This window comes from Abramis brama (assembly GCF_963993115.1).
Source record: "Abramis brama genome assembly, chromosome: 23".
NCBI lineage: Eukaryota > Metazoa > Chordata > Actinopteri > Cypriniformes > Leuciscidae > Abramis > Abramis brama.
The window spans coordinates 18,521,092-18,542,035 of record NC_139985.1 but is presented as its reverse complement, the minus strand read 5'-3'; the positions used below and the strand labels follow the sequence as shown (position 1 = coordinate 18,542,035).

Below are 20,944 nucleotides of genomic sequence, written 5' to 3'. Positions count from 1 at the left end.
AAGATCTGCAGCAAATGCACAGAAATCAAGAATCAGAAAGGTGCTGTGATAGCTCTGTTTGAAATTACAATAATTAAAATAAACTACAACTTAAGATTTAAATAGTTGTTATTCATTTCTGTAGTATACTCACTCGCCTTCATGAGCCACTCTCCACCAGATAAACACACATCTGTTCATCTGACCCTGTAACATCCAGACAAGATCCATGTTACCTCTGTGATTTATGAACTCAACACTACATTTACATGTTGAGGTTGTTTTAACTTTTTATCCAACATAAATGTTCCTCATTTTATCAACTACTAATGGACAAATAAAATAGATAATTATGTTTAACGTTAGTTACTTTATAGATTTGTTCTACATAATAGCACACATTTATCACTCAGATGTCTATTTCATGTTGTGATATTTCAAGATTTTCCTGTCAGATGTAAATAGACATTTAAAATAAGCGTCTTTAAGATGTATGGTTTATGTAAATCCACTTTAGAGACGTAACTTACGTGTCTTTACTGGAGCTCCCCTGTTAGCTATAACGTTATACATAATAAAACGTGCTTTTACAGCAAAATCACAACTATACTATACTGTGTAACGTCTTTACACCTTCAATAATTCAACAGTTTACTCTACAGTAGTTCAACACATGCAATTTTAACAAAAAGAACGTGTTTACTCACATTTGAAAGCACCCGCGTCGCTGATCTCTGCGATGTTTGATAATGACGTATCCTCTCGCGTGGCCACCTGGGATAGAAGAGTATCCATCGGTTGAGCACTCGAAAATCTGGCCGGAAGAAGTAAGCCATCCGGGAACTTCTCGCCTACTCTTTTATGAATACTGATGTTTCGAACGTACTGCTTCCTTCACGTACTGTTTTCGCCTACTATATAGTAGGAAAGTAGGCATATTCGAACGCACTTAAATCCGAATCTCGCGATAATTCGTACGTCACCCAGGTAATTCTCGCCTACTCTTTTGGATTCGTACATACTTTTTCGCTCGCCTACTCTTTTTCCCATACTAAATAGTAGGGAAGTATGTGGTTTGGAACGCAGCACATGTTCTCACGCAGTGGAAAAATACATCGCGGAGCAAAGAGGACACTGACAACGTGCAGACAGACCAGGTTCTCTTTCATCATCTCGTTTCGAGATCCACCTATGGGAAGGGCATCCGTACCTGACCTCTGCAGAAGCATCCAATTGCACCAAGTCTGGCTAGACAGACAGAAGCGCGCAGCCAATGCAAGGTAAGGCCACACCCCTTACCTAGGCATATAACTTCTCCGCGCGCTGCTATTCCTCAGTTGACATTCGCTTCTCGCAATCTCTGCACTGACACAGTTCGGTTGGATTAACGTTACGCTGCTCACTTTCGAGTCTTCAGGAGGACATATCGCCAGATCAGCCTCCGCCAGACGTGAGTGACAGTCGTTTATTCAGCCTATCCGCTGTGTTTTTTGCATCCGGAGCCGACCGCGCTCTCGCTGTCCTTCACCTGCTCCTCCTTACATGGCTGCCCGCCACGGATTTTTCCGAGTTCTTCACCACTGGCCCACCCATGGCTATGTGACCGTCTAAACCGCCGCTTCTCCGGGGAACAGCCTATCACGACGAGCCTGCCCGGCCGCGTGTGGTGCCCTCATCGCCGCTAAGGACCCTCTCGTTCTGCGCGGTCTGCTTGGGCTTTACACGCTCAAGAAGCTTAGGAGAACCCGGAGAATTGCGGTCATTGTAATTGCTGTAACGTTAGCTTTTACTAAGCCGGCTTTTAGTTGCACGATCCCGAACGCCGTGCTAGGCCTTTCTAACTCGGATGGAGGACACGGTGATGATGACGCGCTACCGGGGGACTCCCGGAGCGCCACCTCTCTAAAATATTTGAGCTGACATCAGCCCAATCCGCATTCCCTGAAGAGGACATCTTCGCGGGAAAACCTCACTCTCATTGACGAACCGGCCGGTTCCGATGACGAAGCTCGTAAGCACGGCTGGAGCGTCCCGCTAGACTGTTAACACGGTCTCATGGGCCTTGATGTGTTACGATCACGTGTTGAGGTTTTCAATTTATGCCTTCCTAGGAAGGCGGCCCCGAACGCAAGCGGCCTGCCTGTTGTTCGACCGTTGGGAGTATCGAGCCCGCTTTCACGGGCCACGAGCCCTCCGGATTCTCTCCCGGTCCCGGAACCCCTGTCCAAAAGACACAGGGTCTCCCGCGGGTGGTCGGTTAATCCCGTCTCGTGGCTGCCCAGCCTGTGTGTTTAGTGATGCTGTCGTGAGGAAAAGTACATAAGCAGTGTTACCACACCGCACGCACTTGGTTCCCCTCACCCAGTTATTAAAGGCTTCGGCCCCAGTGTTTTCCCAACACAAAACACACACATCACTAAACAACACATTTAACAAACGAATCAGATGAATTCGTGCAGATTTATATATCTGCCAACCTAGAGAGCAAAGCTCTCTGATCCCGTGCATGTCGCCCTGAGTCTGTCCACAAGAGGGCGCCATTGCCTCACAAATCAACCAGCTGGGCTCACACAGCTCAGTTGTGGCTGCCCAGCTCATGTGTTTTTAGTGGCGTTGTGTGTGGAAGGCTTCGGCCCCTGTGTTCCCCAACACAAAACACACACATAACTAAATAACACTTTAAAACAAACAAATTAAATAAATCCGTTACAGAGAGAGTATCTCTCTCCGCGGATATTATTTTTCTGCCTGCACTTGAGACTGCCCAGTTCATGTGTTCAGGAGATGTGTGTTTCCCCCCCACTTAAAAATCAGGGGGCACTTTGTGAGGGAAAGTTTAGCACAGTGGACACCACACTATGTTCCCCTCACTCTGTCAATAAAGGCTTTCGGCCCCAGTGTTTGCCCAACACAATACGCACAAAGTTACGAATCAAATGAGAAAACTTCTCACTGCAGAGAGAGGAAATCCCTCCGAACCCCTGCATGTCGCCTCTAGTGTGCCCACTAGATGGCGCATTTGCAAATGAACCAGCTGGGCCCATACAGCCTCGCTCCGGCCCGAGCGGGGGCGCTCGCGAGTCACGAAGCGGCTTGGCAAGCCGTTTCAGCGCCCGAGTGGGTTTTCCGTACCGTAACCCAGGGTTACAGGCTGCAGTTTGCAATAAAACCTCCGCATTTTAACGGCGTTCTCTCTTCTCACACAGAAGAAAACGCCTCACACATTCTGAAAGAGGAAATTTCCTCTCTCTTAAACAAGGGAGCGATTCAGATGATGCCACCCAATCTGATAAACCATGGTTTTTATTCCTGGTACTTTCATTATCCTAAAGGCGTGGCGCTCCCCCGCTCTATATTGGACCTTCGAGTGTTGAACAAACATTTAAGGAAATACAATTTCAGAATGTGACACAAGGCTCTCTCGCCTGTGCCATAAAGCAGAACGACTGGTTCACATCAGTCGATCTGAAAGATGCTTTCTTTCACATAAGCATCTACCCTCCACACAGGAAATATCTTCGTTTCGCCTACCAAGGCACTTGTTACGAATTCACAGTTCTTCCGTTCGGGTGCAATTTGAGTCCCCGAACTTTCTGTCTGTGTGCGGAGGCAGGCGTGGCGCCCCTGAGACTTATCAGGGCTGAGAATTCGTACTATCATAGACGATTGGCTCATCATAGCCAAATCAAAGGAGGTGGTGTCGCTGGTCACCGGCCGGGTGCTCGCGCACATCACATCCCTCGAGTTCGAGGTGAACGCGAGCAAAAGCAATCTTTGACTCCCAGTCAGAATGTTATTTTCCTGGGCTTGGAATTGAACTCAGTCTCCATGCAACGCGTCTCTCTCAAGAGCGAGTTTGCTCGCTGATGGACTGTCTGTCTCAGTTCAGGGAAGGGGCGAGAGTACAATATCGCACATGCCTCAGGCTGCAGGGTCTCATGGCTTCAACTATCCAAGTTGTGCCGTTGGGTCTCCTGAGAATGAGAGCGTTCACGAAATGGGTTTTGTCAATACATTTCAGCCCGATTCGTGATCTCTGCCGCTCGGTAACGGTGACGCGCGCCTGCTCGGCGGCCCTGCGCCATTGGGAGAGCGAGAACTTTTACGCACGGGGAACCCCCCTCGGGACGGTTACGATGCGGAAAGTTGTGACGACAGATGCATCCTTAACAGGCTGGGGAACCACCCAGGAAGGCAGAATGCTGAACGGTCTGTGGCTGAGCAGACTACGTTCAGCGCACATTAACTATTTAGAGCTTTTACCATTTGGAAAGCTCTGAATCATTTTCTGCCTCGCCTGCAGGGACATCCCGTTCTAGTACGGTACGATAATACCACGGCAGTGGCTTATATCAACCGTCAGGGCGGCATGTGCTCGTCGAAACTCCACGCTCTAGCTTACTGGCTTTTGATGTGGAGCAGATGGGTTTTTCTGTCATAACGCGTGACTCATGTTCCGGGCATTCTGAACAGAGGCGCCGGATCTGCTATCGAGGGTAAACCCAATCTACGGAGATTGGCGTCTTCACCCGCAGATAGTAAAGATGTTTTGGATGCTATGGATGAGATTTGGACAGGCAGCTGTAGATCTTTTCGCCTCGCGCGAAAACCACCATTGTCCTATGGTCCTATGTATGGACATGCCCGTCGGGGCAGATGCACTGGCCTACCCATGGCCCAGAGTGCTCCTGTATGCTTTTCCTCCCCTGTGCCTGATGATTTTCACACTGGCCAGGGTGAGAGAGCATGGCCTGTCTCTCATTCTGATAGCACCCAGGTGGCCCAAAGCCCCGTGGCTGGCAGAGATAATCCCTCTGTTAGGCGGCGCTCACATATCGCGCATAAAAACGCGTCGAAAACGCTAGGCGCGCCGCGTTCTCCTTTTTCCAAAACGCTCGAGGTGGTTGCGCTTCGGAGGCGTCTGTCGTTGCTAAGCTTGGTTCTTGTCACGTGATCTGCGGTGCGCTTGCGGCATTCTGAAAAGTTGAGATGTTTTTATCTCGATGCGGCGCGGACGCGCTTGGAAAAAACGAGCGCGTCGCACCGCGACCGCGTCGCTTCCATTATGAGCGCGCATACCGCGCGGCTACATTTGAAATAACGAACTTGCGCGCGCAAAAGACGCGATATGTGAGCAGGCCCTTATACGCCGAGCCATGGCGCCTCCCCCCTCGCACGGACATACTGTCCCAAGCCAACGGGGAGATTTACCACCCCCATCCGGACAGGGTGGCTCTCTGGGCCTGGCCCGTGAGAGGACGAACCTAAATGCACTGGGGCTCTCGCTGCGTGTAATCGCCACTACTCAGAATGCCAGAGAGTATTTCCCTTAAGCTGCTGTCCCTCAAGACAGCTTTGCTCTCGGCCTTGGCATCTGCTAAACGGGTCAGTGAGCTACATGCACTCTCGGTTCACCCCTCGTGCGCCAAATTCTCCCTAAGTGGAGATAGGGTTTCCCTTAAGCCTAACCCGGCCTTCATGCCGAAACGCTTCCCTGCGTTCACTTCGGAGGTTTTGGAGCTATCCGCTTTTCACCCTCCACCTTTTTGCCTCCCAGCGGATCAGAGGCTGAATGCTCTGTGTCCCGTCCGTGCTCTGCAAGCATGTATGACCAGGACCAGTGCCATTTCCCATTTCAAAGTAATGCCTCTCACATTGGCTTGTGGACGCTATACTATGGCTTATGAAGCAAGGGGAGTGCAGCCCCCAGGGGGGCATCAGAGCTCATTCCACAAGGGGCTTAGCCGCCTCTTGGGCTTTGTTCAGGGGAGTGCTACTGCAGGACATCTGCTCCGCTGCCAGCTGGGCCTCTCCTCATACTTTTGAGCGTTACTACCGATTGGATGTCACCAGAACCTCGGTGGCACACTCGGTCCTAGGGGTAGGGTCCTCTTAGCCCTTTCCCACAGCCCCGTTGGGTTAACCAACGAGGAGTGAATAGGCCGGCTGGCCATGTTCATTCCTGTCACCAAGCATTTGCATTCCTTCTTGGGTTTAGCTATGTGCATTGGTGGTGCGGGGGCCATTATTATGTATGTGTCTCATGCATGTTTCATGCCCTGCTTGCCACAGCAGTTTAGCGTGGCGTCACCCTTGCAGGGTCATGTTTGTGGGACGTGTCAGGCACCGCCTCTCTGAGGTGACGTCCTTCTCTGGCCTTCAGAACCTCACTGTGAGTGTATTGGGCAATCGGGGAGCTGTCCATGTCTCTCCCATAGGTGGATCTCGAAACGAGATGATGAAAGAGAACAATAGGTTACTGTCGTAACCCCAGTTCTCTGAAACATCGAGTGGAGAGATCCACCAGCGTTGCCCCGCTTGCCGCACGAGAAGCAAATATACTTACTGAGGAATAGCAGCGCGTGGAGAAGTTATATGCCTAGGTAAGGGGTGTGGCCTTACCTGGCATTGGCTGCGCGCTTCTGTCTGTCTAGCCAGACTTGGTGCAATTGGATGCTTCTGCAGAGGTCAGGTACGGATGCCCTTCCCATAGGTGGATCTCTCCACTCGATGTTTCAGAGAACCGGGTATTGTTACTTTTGGGTTACTTTTGATATGAAACAAGGTCTCAACTTTCAAATTTGTTCATTTTTTTTAAAACAAATTTAAACAATAAATACCGTTTTGTGGCTCTTTAATGTGTCTTGTCAGATCGCTGTGGCGCCTCAGTTAAAGCTTCTCGTGTACCCATCTCTTCCTTCTAGTTAATTTATAGCATCAAATAAACATGAATGAACATAAGACGGAATGTTGTTTTAACCGCAGAAAGACGTCAGTGCACTCTTTTTCAAGTTCAAATCCTCCAACGTTAATCTACCAACTCTCCTGACTGATTTGTCGGGCGGATGGCGGATTATGATTGGTCAGATCGCCTGTCAATCAAACTCCCTGCAAAGGGTCAATTTTATTAATTAGATTTAACTTGTACATTTTTTCTCCTTTTTTTCCCCCTCTGGTCTATTTAGTTGTTTATTTGTATATGCATATGTTACTGTGATTATATGTTTATTCGTATGCGAGTATTTATTATGCTTGTTTAATTTTTGCTTTTTTCCCTCCATTTAATTATGTAAAAATCTGATACTTGTACTGTGCTTGAGATGCTTTTATTAATAAAAAAAGATTTTAATTTATACAGTTAAGGGACAATGTAGTTATTTTACATTTGATTATCCAATGTCTGAACCTAAATACAGTTAGATTTGCCTAAAAAATAAATAATAATAATAATAATAAAACATTAAGCACTGCTTAAATAATTTGTATCTATGTTCTGTTGTCTTTATCTATGCTTGTAATTGTTTATTATTTTTATATGCAGATTCACTGTCCTAAAAAATCACCCCAATCATCCTAGGATGATTATTCTTTACAAATAAAGCTATACAAATCATCTGGTGAAATTTTCATATTGCAATATATCACAGAAAAAAATAAATTTTGCAATGTTAATTTTTTTCAATATCGTACAGCCCTATACAGTATGGTAAAAAAACAAACAAATGTTCATCCACAGGCTGTAGCTGCTAGCAAGCGTCTGAAAGATGAACTTCAGAAGAGAAGTGAAGTTGCAAAGAAGCATAAAGACGTTCGTGGAACCAAGGGTGTCGCCAGCACAGTCAAGGTACTTAACTTAGAAAAAAAAACAGTTTTCATTTACAGATGGTGTAATTTTCACCATTTTTGGTGTTTGACATTCCGATTTTTCATATTTCTTTATTAATTAACAAGTATTGTATCGGTGAGTATCCTCGTAAACAGTTGGTTATGTGTTGTAAACAATTGAGAAAGTAAACGGATGCGCATCATCATATTGGATGTTGGCTTTATCAATTGACAGTTCGCTATGTTGCTATGTCCGACAAGCCATGCCGCTCTTACGCCACACCATGTTCTCGCGCAGTGGAAAAATACATCGCGGAGCAAAGAGGACACTGACAACGTGCAGACAGACCAGGTTTCTTTTGGGTTACTTTTGATATGAAACAAAGTCTCAACTTTCAAATTTGTTCATTTTTTTTTTAACAAATTTAAACAATAAATACCGTTTTGTGGCTCTTTAATGTGTCTTGTCAGATCGCTGTGGCGCCTCAGTTAAAGCTTCTCGTGGACCCATCTCTTCCTTCTAGTTAATTTATACTAGCATCAAATAAACATGAATGAACATAAGACACAATGTTGTTTTAACCGCAGAAAGACGTCAGTGCACTCTTTTTCAAGTTCAAATCCTCCAACGTTAATCTACCAACTCTCCTGACTAATTTGTCGGGCGGATGGCGGATTATGATTGGTCAGATCGCCTGTCAATCAAACTCCCTGCAAAGGGTCAATTTTATTAATTAGATTTAACTTGTACATTTTTTCTCCTTTTTTTCCCCCCTCTGGTCTATTTAGTTGTTTATTTGTATATGCATATGTTACTGTGATTATGTTTATTCGTATGCAAGTATTTATTATGCTTGTTTAATTTTTGCTTTTTTTCCTCCATTTCATTATGTAAAAATCTGATACTTGTACTGTGCTTGAGATGCTTTTATTAATAAAAAAAGATTTTAATTTATACAGTTAAGAGACAATGTAGTTATTTTACATTTGATTATTCAATGTCTGAACCTGAATACAGTTAGATTTGCCTAAAAAAAATAATAATAATAATAAAACATTTAGCACTGCTTAAATAATTTGTATCTATGTTCTGTTGTCTTTATCTATGCTTGTAATTGTTTATTATTTTTATATGCAGATTCATTGTCCTAAAAAATCACCCCAATCATCCTAGAATGATTAATTCTTTACAAATAAAGCTATACAAATCATCTGGTGAAATTTTCATATTGCAATATATCACAGAAAAACTAAATTTTGCAATGTCCATTTTTTTTCAATATCGTACAGCCCTATACAGTATGGTAAAAAAAAACACAAATGTTCATCCACAGGCTGCAGCTGCTAACAAGCGTCTGAAAGCGTCTGAACTTCAGAAGAGAAGTGAAGTTGCAGAGAAGCGTAAAGACGTTCATAGCCATGGAACCAAGGGTGTCGCCAGCAGAGTCAAGGTACTTAACTTAGAAAAAAAACAGAGTTTGGTTTGACATCCAGCTTATTTGTCATTTATTTTTGGATCTTGGCTGATTGATTCACGTACAGTTTGAATTTATTTTTAAATGGTCTACCAGCTTAGGCTGTATGATGTATCGATACCATATTGTTTATTGGTTGATATTACTGAATTATTTTTTAATTATGTAAATACATTTTTTTTTTTCAATTAACAAGACCTACTGGGAATGCTCCGATCAGGATTTTTGCAGCCGTTACGACTTCTGGATTCTTGTCATCATGATTGGCCAATACTGATCCCGACCTCGATCATTCAAGCTCTATATTTAACTTGATATGTTGATTGTCACTGGTAACATTCATTTTTTTGTGATAAATGTAAGATTAATAAGGGAATTAGGATCAATATAGCCTAACTCAAAGGGGATTGAATTACAGTGAATATACCGAATTAATATGCAAATTATTCAGAATTAATATTTAACACTTTATCAACTATTCGTCCATCCAATAAGTTGAGATTAGGGTATTTTATCAATTCTGGACAGAATATTATCCCGTGGCCTACGGTAATAATATCATAAAATTATGATAACTGATTATGAGCAAGGTAACAGAATCTACAGTTTAAGGCAGTAACTTGTAAGCACACAGCACAAGACGCTTGTATGTAAAATCAACCAAGACTTTATTGAACTACTCTAATACACACAAACTAAACTAACGAAAACACACAGACATTCATTCAAACAGTGACAGAGAAAAGTGATGCTATTAATGGAGGGTAATTGGAGTCCCAAATGTCTAGCGTTAGACACTATTTCTTGACCGCAACCTGAGAGAATCAATCTACTAGCTCTTTAATCTTAGTTTGTTTTCTTAATAAGATTTGCACCAGTTCAGCCAGAATTAGGAGATATTGTGTACTTGCGTTTGAATGCTCCTGGGCGTGTGCATTCCCTTTTGTAACGAAGTTGCTGGAGAGGGAATCTCTGGCGCTGATTGGCTGGCAGTCGGTCGATGATGCGTTCTGAGGGACAGCACTCGATGGTGAGTGGTTGGTTGGCTTTGCCGGGTGGCGCTTCGTTCGCGGGATTTCCTGGATTGCGGGTTGCTATGCAACGGAGTTTCCTCTGAGTCTGGAGCGACTCTGAGAGGGTTTTCTTTGACGAAGTTCAACGAAGGATCTAACGGAAGAATGGATGAGTTTTGAGTGAGCTCTTGGTGGTTTGAAGAGTATGTAAGCATACACGCTGGACGATGGAAAGGTCAGCACAAACATAGGCAAGAGCAGAAGTCACTGCAAAAGCAAGGCAAAAAGAAGGCAAAAAGCAACGCATAGCTGCTTGTCATTGGGTTATAAGCCTGTCCATCTGACCCGTCCTTCCTAGTGCGACAGCCAATCAGACATTGTCTTGGGCGGGACCTACACCCCGTTCTCTGGTTCTTGCATGTAATTAGCGTAATGTCCACGTGATCGCGTATGCCCAAACTCCTGAGAGTTTAGTGAAACGCTTTAATAAGCAAACTTAATAGTTTAAATATGGTGCATCCTACACACATCTACTTTATATCAAAATTCTAGAAGAAATCATTTACCCATCAAGTAGGTACCAAAATACATATACTTCCCATAGTTGAGGTGGGAGTAAATAAGGATTTAGCTGTGATAAGTGTTTAACACACAAAATTAACTTGAGTAATATAAAGCATACATAATACAGAGAATACACATGTATGAGGCAACTTCTGGTGATTAGTTCCTATAACTGAGGTAGAAAACCCTACAAATAGGCTTTAATGAAAGTTAAACACACAGAAAGAACTCCACTAAGATATATGTGAGGTAAATACTGGTGATCAATTCAGCTTATTGGAAGCAATTTTGAGACCGTTGTTTGTATTAAACCACCAGTGGGTTAATTTCAGTCTATTGGTTTTGGAGACAAAAGTCTCTGGAATTTACAGCTGCAGAAAGGAGGTGTCCCCTGGTTTAAGGTTTGTGGTGATTCTGGGCCATAGGAATGCCATAGCATCCTTCGTTTCCTGATAAGGCTGTGGATTTATGCATTGGAGTCAAATTAATCAGCTGAGTTCCATCCTCCTTGATCCTTTGTTTCGACTCGGGATCAAGGGTAACGGAGTGCTATTTGAAATATTTTCTAGATTTTCGCGTTCCGTTTGAGATTCGTCGCCTGATCGAAAGCTAAATCATCGGTATGGAGGATCTACGTACAACTGCATGGCTATAATTATTTGATCGGTTGCGAGAGTGCCATGACGGGTAGCTCACGGGACTCTGCAATCCACGTTTCTGTGCAAGTTTCTGTAGGTTTAAGATTGTTTAGGTGAGAGGAGTGGAGAGTGGAAGAGAAGGAAGGGAATAAAGAAAGTGAGCATTAGTAATGACACCGGTGGGATACTAATTACTTCTTGTTAGTGGGGCAATCTCAAAAGAGTGGGTGCATATCATTTGAACAACTCTGAGTAAAGTGTTTATGAAGACAATTGAGTGTTTCATTACATGGGGTGTAGTGTGTGGTGAAATTGATCTGTGTCAGTCACTTTTGGTTTCCCCCTTTTCTTGTCTGTTGGAGCCCAAGTGCCCTTTTATCTGGTTTCGGTGGACCCAACGTAGGACTGGCTCATTGCGCTTTTGGCTCATCTTGATTCGGTATGCGACAGGTGAGAGCTTTCATGGGGTCCTGTCCAGCGAGGCAGGAACTTCTTTGACAGGCGATGGGGTCCCGATTGTAGTGACTGCACAAAACTGTAGTACCACACTTTGTCTCCGATGTTGAGTTCTTGGTGAGAGGCCTTCTGGTCGTAATAGGCTTTGCGTCCTTCTTCACTTTTCTGTAGTTGTTGTTGCGTAAAGGCAAAGGCGGTTCTTAGATGGCGATGCAACCCTTCAAGATACTGGTGGGTGGTATATGCCATGACAAGGCTCATGTCACCTGGCTGGTAGAGCAGGTGGAGTGGCAGTGTCATTTGCCGTCCCGTCATTAGCTCAAAGAGTGGTACCCCAGTGGACTTGTTAGGAGTTGCTCTGATAGCCATTAGCACTAGCGGGAGCTGGATATCCCAATCCTTTTGGTTCGCAGACACATACTTCTTTAGCATTCTGACCATGGTTCGGTTGGAACGCTCCACTTGCCCAGAGGCGATAGGGTGGTGGCTGTTGTGCAACTTGGCCTGTATGCCCAGGAGTTTCCAGACTTCCTGCATGATTTCGGCAATGAAATGGGTTCCGTGTTCAGAGTTGACTTTCAACGGCAGTCCAAATCTTGAAAAGATATGGTTCATTAGGAGGCAGGCCGTGGTTTGAGCTGTATCATTGGGAGCGGGAAGGCACTCTACCCATTTGGTGAATTCACAGACGACGGTGAGGAAATATTTATTACCCCTTGTTGACCTTGGTAGGGGCCAAGTCAATTTGGAGGTCCAACCATGGGAAGGACATTCCTTTTCGCTGTAGTGGTGCTCTGTGGTTGGGGTTCGCAGGTTGGAATTGGCAACACACCAGGCACCCTTTTACATACTCTGCTACATCTTGCTGCATGCCAGGCCAGTATGCCACTTGTCTTAGCGTTTCATAAGTGACTTTGGCGCCATGGTGTCCGGCACATGGTGCATCGTGGGAATGTGTGAGCATCACCCCACTTTGGCACTAAGGGACAACAAGCTTGGGTGTAGTGAGTTCATCAGGGGCATATACCAGTATGCTATGTTTTAGATGTAGCATGTGCAGGAGTGCATTAACCCTCTGGGGTCTAAGGTGTTTTTGGGGCCCTTGGGATGTTTTGACATGCCCTGACATTTGTGCTTTTTTCAGTTATTTATAAACATGATAATGGCAAAGGTGTAAATTCACTCTATATAGCACAAACAGGGCTACCATAATATGTGAGCATCATGTATGTAGATGTTTGTATTTTTAAGAGAATAATGTTTATACGTGGTTATTGAAAAAAATAAAAATGAAAGTTGCTGAAATAAGACCAATAAGATCATACTAAATATGTGTCCACAAGACTTTTGAGTAATGGATGTTGTCGCTTCGAGTTCTGGCTTCAAAATTATGTGAAAATAGTCTTGCTTTATCGTTCACATAAAACAATACATTGATTTAAATTGTGTAAGACAGGTTTTGCTTGGAAAGCCAATATGCGAGGGGGGCGTGAACGAGGAGTGGTTTACACCTGAGAATACAATGTCCCACCCATTATGCATAATGACTCTGCGTAATGAGCCATTCATTCAGGTGTGACACTGACTGAGCCAGGAATCAATGCAAGGACAAAAGATATATTTAGAAGAAGACTTATATTGACCATTTAAGATTTTGCTTACATCTATCTTGTAAATATGTTTTGCTATTTTATTAAAAAGGTTACAATTACAACAATAATTACAATTTCAACAATATTTCAAGTGTACTCTTTCTTTGTAAAAAAATGATTATAGGCCTACATTTTATCATATGTATTCATTAGTTTGAATATAGCCAACATTGGAACAGCTAACATCTTAGTTGATGAATTTTTTTTTGACAAAAATAGTATATTGTACATATACATATATATAACATATGAGCAGAAATTGCTAAACAAAAGCTTATTTGATGTGGCAGTATATTCTACAGTAAAAACTGTACCCAAATCTAGTCAACAAAATGTTGTCTTTCATATTTCGTCTGACTGTAACATTGTTTTTATGAAATATTAGGGCATATAAATGTTAATTTGCAGTTTAATACGTTGCTTATACAAATAGCTTACATTTTATTTCAACATATTTCAGTCGATTTTTACTCATCTCAGTATACAGGCATGAAAACTCCTCACCTTTCAGCGAAATTCGCCGTTTTAAAACCTAAAAGGGTCACCTACGTGATTTGTGCAGATCCGATGAGAAAATATTTGGGGGGGGGGTAGGTTTCGAGGCCGAGGCCAGCATTTATCCCCTATAAAGTTACCATAAACTTCGCAGCTTTAAAAAACAATCATCATTCCTAATGCCGAAACATGACAGCCAATACGAGTCAGAGTAACGTTAGGGCAGAAATGTTTTCAAAGTCTTTTACACCGCAAGTCTGACAACTGGACACACACTGCCGAACAAAGAACCGCACGTCGGAAAGCAAGCCTGAGGTAAGTTAGCTTACAATGTTAACTGTCCTGTCAGATACAGACAGCGATGTTGCCAATGTCATTATTTTTAATTTTGACATAGAAGTGGGCGAGATTATATCGCGAGCAGGCGCGGGCGCCGTGAGCGCTGAGCGAGCAGGAACAGTGCAGTGTTATTCATTGCGCGGCTCGCGAGCCTCATGTGGCTCACCAAGCTTTAATTTGTGTCTCGCATGGCGGTAAATAATACGGTGATATGATAATGCATTCACTAGAGATATTTCATAAAAACATTAATAACAAGTACATAACCCGTTAAAAACTTCTTTTACAAATAATTTCGATTGGATTGAAAGGGGTGGTTTATAGAGAGAACGTGAAAAAACTTGATCGATTGAAAACCGAAACTGAAAGGACGACGTATGACGCGCGGAACGAGCTGTTCTCCTGATGAATAAAGTGTCATATAAATGAGTATCCTTTCATTCTATAATTCTCCTTTCACTCAGCATCTGTGAAGTGAAGCAGGACAACGGCTCACCAGTCCTTGTTTCAGATCATCATACAGACGACTGGTTTGGGGCATTTTTAATGCGTGATAAATAGAAGTAGTAAATCGTTTTTTTTCTCTGACACCCTATGAAACACGTAGATCAGCGGCCCATTGGTTCTTTTCTTGATTTCCACTGGGCTAGCCCAATCACATCTTTAATGTGAAGTATAGAAATATACTCTTTCAAGTATAGAAATTAGTACAAAACTATGAAAGTTTCCTCTTTTTCAGTGCATTTGTTTTACAATATATGGCTATTACTATCATGGGATTAATATTATAACAGTTATTGTAGCAGTAATGTAGACAGACACTTTAACTAAAGGAGTTTTGAAATTTTCTTTGTTTAATTTGCACCAGATTGATGAATTTAACATTAAAAATCACAAAATTTTCTTACGGGGGAGCATGCCCCGAACCCCGCTAGAGTGGCAAAGGTCTACTCATCACAGTGATCCAAAAATCCTGTGACAAACACTGGTAATACTATGCCAATGCAGCTTACAGGGTTTGGGGGACATTCATCACTGTGGAGTATAGTTAAATTATATTAATAAGTGAGAATTTCATCTGTTCGTGTTAACTCTTACGCGTTACTCACTCATTACAATTTTTTTTTGGGGGGGGGGGGTATATATGCCGCATCCTTCTCACCTTTTTTACCCCTGACTTGTTTTCATGCCTGCAGTATAGCAATACAGTAAAAACATGATGCTAAAACATCATCATTCATTCACACACAGAAACGCGATTTAAATTTAAACTGTTTTTTTGCGAGCTGTGGTTAACAGCGCGCATCTCTGCCGTTCATTCATTCACACACAGAAACTCGATTCACTTGAGAAGGAAAAAAACTTACTACACTATTCCTCAGCTCAGTCAGATCCCTTGCTCCTCGAAATACCCGCACTTCTGAGGTACATTTTCCATTATTATTATTCCTCACAGCGCTGCGAGACGGTGTAAGTTAAACAAGTAGGCTACAATGATCTGATTAAACTTGTGTTTTCTCGAGCTGATATGGGGGCGTTCACAGGTTTGCGTGAATTGCCTCAGTCATTTGCGTTTGAATAGCGCATGCTCTCCGTGGGCGGGGTCACATTAAAAATAATTAGATGAGATGAGAACGACTGACATCTCGCTCTTTTCTTACAGATTACATGAACTGAGAATATTTGTTTTTTATATAAATTACTTCATTTAAAAGAAGAGAATTCAAGCTTCATGCCTGTGTGTCTGTATGGCTGATTGACTGAGTATTCGCTGAGTTATTGTTCATTTTCATCGCGTTTCAGAATGGACTACACTGACAGAGAGAAGGCAGAACTCGCTTCGTGTTTATTTTTCTTTATTTGGCAAAAAGCACAACACTTTGTTTTTATTGTGAGTATACACAAAAATAATACACATTTAACAGAATCGATTGATGTATGAAACTTGTTTGTAAAATCAAAGTCAAAAGAGTATTTCGGGTCTCAATTCAACTGATAAGGAAAAAAGCGAGCAGATCACGCCGGCGTGATTGCCTACCTCAGAGGGTTAAGATGCCGGAGGTCAGAGGAAGCAGCAAGGTCAGAGGTGGTTATGGGGTTTGATTGTGGGTCAGAGAGGTGATTAACAATAGTTTGGATGGCTGCATCCGAAGTTTGGACAGTTATAATGTCGTCTTTGGAAATTTGGGGTGAGATGCTGATTTGGGAGGAGGCAGGGTTTTGCACGGCTTGTGCGTGCTGGTGGCGTGTGATGACAGAAACACATGGGCTGGATGGGAGGGGTTTAAAAGTCCAAGGATCGCAATGTAGCGGGCCAGCTTTGGCAAGGGCATCAGTTTGGTCATTGTAGTCTTTGTCTTGCCCTGGTTGCCATGAGTGACCGCGGACCTTTTACCAATAGACGAGCATGTCGTGTTTCGTGACTATGTCGTCGCATGCTTGGAAGAGATCTTGATGCTTGACGTGGGCAGGGGTTGTCGTTGAGCCAGACCACACCTGCTTCCGCCTTGAGGTTACCCTGGTGATTATATGAGCAGCTGTCAACATATGCTGTGGGCATCCCTTGACACATGTTCTCCTCAAAGTATCTGTGGTTTGTTTGTGCTGGTTGTGGAGGTTCTTTAGGTTCAGGTAATACGTTTGGGGTGTCGTCGGAGCAGTTTTGACAGGCTGCCAGTCCATTGCCTAAGGAGGATTTGTGGTTTTGGGCATAGCATGCTTCGACATCACGTCCTTGGAGTGTCATCAGCCATGTGGCTATGCGAGCATTGGTGACCACGCCGTCTCTGATTCTCTGGCTGTTAAGGAAAGTTACAGGTTGGTGGCATGTCTCTATGCTGTAGTTTGAGAAACGTTGAATAGCCCACACTGTGCAGAGCAAGGCCTTTTCACAGTCTGAGTATTTGGACTCTGGTGGAAGCAACGTCTTGCTAGCATAGGCGACCACTCGCTTATCTCTGTCGTGGAATTGGTATAGGCCCGTACTGAGACATTGGCTGGAGAATCCGGCTTCCAGGTAAAATTCTTTCCCTGGGTCAGGGTAGGCCAGACATGGGGCAGAGCAGAGGCGTTGTTTTAGCTCCAGAGTTGAAAGAAATGTTGCACCTTTGATTTTTGGAATTTCTTGGTCCAGCTGTGACATGGGCCATCGTGATAAGGGCACTTTTTGGTTCAACTTACGATAGGACTGGCCATATGGGGGCTGAGTAGGTGCTGTTGCAAGGACGGATGACTCCGTTTTTCAACATTGAGTCGATGATTTTCTGCACGGGCTCATATGATGCAACTGGAATTTTGTACTGCCGTACAAAAGTTGGTGGCGCACTTGGGTGCGTCGGTATGCGTACCGTGTGGATGTTGGTGAGTCCACAGTCCAAAGAGTCTTTTGCAAAGGAGTCTTTGTACGTATACAGGACTTTGTGAAGTCCCTGCTGGTCAGTGTCATTGTGGAGGGCGTCTGCCTCGTTCAGAATTTGTTGGAGCTGAGCGTTGAACCCTGCATACGGCTCTTCCACTGTAGGGTCGTTGGAGAGGCCCTTGACTGTGGTGATTACCGGTTTGTTTGGTTCTGTCACAGGTTGTGTTGAGATGGTGTACACAGCGAGGTGTGCGTCATCCGTAAGTTCTGATCTGCAGACGTTTTCTTGGGACACTGGCAGGATGGAGGTGATGGCAATGGTTTTGAGGGGTGCTGTGAAAACTCTGTGGTTCCCGAACTTGGGCCCATATCTTTAGGTGCTTAAAGTCTATTAAGGGCTCAAAGCGATTCAGCAGGTCTTTGCCGGTGAGAAGGGGGTATGTGTCCAACGGCGAGATGTACACAGGGTGTATAAGGCTCATTGGTCCGACGGTCAGGTGGATTGGGGGCACCTGCTCTAACCGCAGTCCCGTGTGGGAATTGGCTTGAACGTTGAGTGCACACTTTTGAAGTCTGAGGGTTCCACTGGTTCTTTTGGTTCTTTCTTGAATTTCTTCTAAGAGCTGAGTGGACATTAGGGTGATGTCGGCTCCCATGTCTACTAGGGCCTCTAGTTTGACATGGTATTTTAGCGTGATGGAGAGAGAGAACTTCCTTGCCACACCTTTCTCGATGAGGTCACCCAAAAGTTGAGGAACTGGAGTTTGGGTTGAGACAGGTAGAGTGTTGTGGTTTGTTTGCTGTTGCTCACAGGGGTGACAGACAACCAAGATGGCGCTTTCTGGTACTTGAGTGGTTATATCCTCCTCTGGTTGTCGGAGGTTTCCGTGGTATGTGTTGACGTGTCGGATCAGGTTCTGAATCTGTTGCTAGGCATTCAGGTTCAGTCTCTTGTTTCCTTGACAATGGTGTTATGGCAGTGTTACTTGTCGTGTTTTGAGGGTGGTGAGTGTGAGAGAGGTGGTTATTGCTCTGGATGATGTGTACCAGGTGGTCGCTGTTCCCTTGCTTCACCTCTAGTCATGCTGAATCTAGTCATGCTGAATCTGACTTGTCTTTCTTTTCCCATTTCCTGTCCTCTTCATTGCGTCTGAAGAATTCTTTCATGAACATGAGGTATCACCCATCCAATTGTGAGATAAAAAGTCGCTTTTATTTATTATTCAGTGGCGGAAACAAGCTTCCATAGGTCACACCACACAACTTTGTCATTAAATTTAATGAATTGTTTAAATACTTCTTTTTTTTTTTTTTTATCTTGCCCATTCTTATTTGTCATTGACCCTGAAAGTAACAGCATACTGCTTCAAGAATGTCGTGAATAATTATGTTAAGGTAATTAGGAGTAAATTATGACGTGTAGTAGGCTAGGCTATTCCTTTAAAATCACTCTTGATTTAAACACACTTGTTTGCTGTATCATAAACAGGAGATTGGAGACGTGGGCTGCCTGCCTGCTAATCTGAAGCTTGAAAAAAAGCCAGTTGCTGCTGACAACGAAAGTGACAGCGATGACTCTTGAAGCAATGAACAACACTTCCAGCTTCCTCCGGAGGAACAAGAGAGGCCTAAATAACTTCAAAAACAGCTTCTTCTCTGGCTGCACACCCATCCGTGAAGAACATTTGTAGTACAGTAGTAGAATGTAGTAGTTAAACCTGCTAATTATCTTGTCTTGTCTTTTTCATGTGGTTTAAATGTATACATCTGTTTGTTAAATTGGTAGTTTATCATTAATGGTAATTCATTTGAATTAATGGTTAATGCACTAACTAACAATATGAGATGCACACATCAGGAGTAATTTTATAGACTTTTAAGCAATTTTATTTCTATTAAAAGTCTGTTGACTTAATTTTTATTTTTGTGGTGTTCATTTCTTAACATATTGCTGTTAAAATATCTAAATACACAATTCCTTTTTAAATTCTGCCTGGAAAAAGGCTGTTCTAGTCAAGTCACCTTTATTTATATAGCGCTTTTTACAATACAGATTGTATAAAAGCAGCTTCACAGTAATAACATGAAAATAATACAACAAAGTTTGTATCTAGAAGAAAATTGCGTCATCATCCACCTGAAGGCAGATCAATAATGTTGAATATTAAATGTCCCCAACTAAGCAAGACAAAAGCCAAGGCAACAGTGGCAAGGAATCAAAACTCCATCAGGTGACAGAATGGAGAAAAAAACCTTAGGAGAAACCAGTCGGGGGCCAGTTCTCCTCTGGCCAATGAAGGAACAGTGTATGATTGATTCAGGCAGTATTACAGGTCAGAAGTCAGATTGGATCACAACATTCAGAATATTTATCCAGTTTAATCTTGTTGGAAGTCTGAGTCATCACGTGGGTATGGAGACGAGTTTGTTGAGGATGCCTAATGCTGTAATCAGTTTTAGAATGCTGTAGTGTTATGCAAGGTTAATTCCAATATTATATTGTTGGTGACGGGTGCATATTTTATCCAAGTGCTGCAGACTTTTTTTTGCTCGGGTGAAAAATTAATATAGACTCACTTTGAAGGAGGGACTGGAGTCATATCTACAGACAGTGTTGGGGATCACAGTTAGAGGCCACTATGCCCAAATTTGAAGTTCGATCAGCTGGCAGAGTTTACTGAAGACTAGAGCTGAGTAAAAGTATCAATTTCTCAATTTTGAAGAACCAATATCGATTCTTAAATCTCAAGAATCCATCTTCCACCAACAGTCACCCTTACGAAAAAAAAGTATACTTTAAGTTCATTTTATGAAGTATACTTGAGTAATGTTCAAGTATATTTTTAAGTATACTTTATGTAGTAAGTATACTAATGTCAATATAGTAGTAAACTTGTAAGTGTACTATTTTAATACCGCTTGGGACTAAATTGGCCCACTTGAAGTATATAAAAGTATATGTTTAAGTGTACTATAAGTGTAACAGTAGTAAACTTTAAGTGCACAACTAGTTCATAATTATGTTTCTTATTTGTACTGCAAGTGAACTTATGAGTATACTAGTAGATTACTATTTTAATACTTGTAGCAACTTTGAAGTATACTCTCAGTAAACTACTAGTTTAGTGGTTTTATTCTACATGTTTTCTTTTAATGTACTCTCAGTAAACTACTAGTTTAGTAGTTTTATACTACAAGTTTTCTTTAAGTGAACTTAACATCATGCTTATAGTTTACCATTTATATATTATTTTTACTCTTTTAGTGTACTCTCAGTAAACTACCAGTTTAGTAGTTTTATACTACAAGTTTACTGAGAGTACACTAAAAGAGTAAATTGATTGGTTACTTTTAGCCCACCCTAGGCCTT

At 42.9% G+C, this 20,944-nt stretch overlaps 2 protein-coding genes across 2 annotated transcripts in view; one reads left to right on the top strand and one right to left on the bottom strand.

The window, feature by feature from the left end:
* Positions 1 to 19,495, top strand: part of LOC311074269 (chromosome-associated kinesin KIF4A-like) — a 150,407-nt gene extending 130,912 nt beyond the window's left edge. Inside the window, exons 19-21 of the mRNA XM_084100744.1 lie at positions 7,496 to 7,603; positions 8,919 to 9,035; positions 19,064 to 19,495. Coding sequence (XP_083956870.1) covers positions 7,496 to 7,603; positions 8,919 to 9,035; positions 19,064 to 19,156 — 318 coding nt within the window. The 3' untranslated portion in view covers positions 19,157 to 19,495. The remainder of the gene's footprint in view (positions 1 to 7,495; positions 7,604 to 8,918; positions 9,036 to 19,063) is intronic.
* LOC311074271 (histone-binding protein RBBP7-like) overlaps positions 1 to 20,944 on the bottom strand; it is a 268,186-nt gene that overhangs the window by 242,130 nt on the left and 5,112 nt on the right. The gene's annotated exons all lie outside the window — the stretch shown is intronic.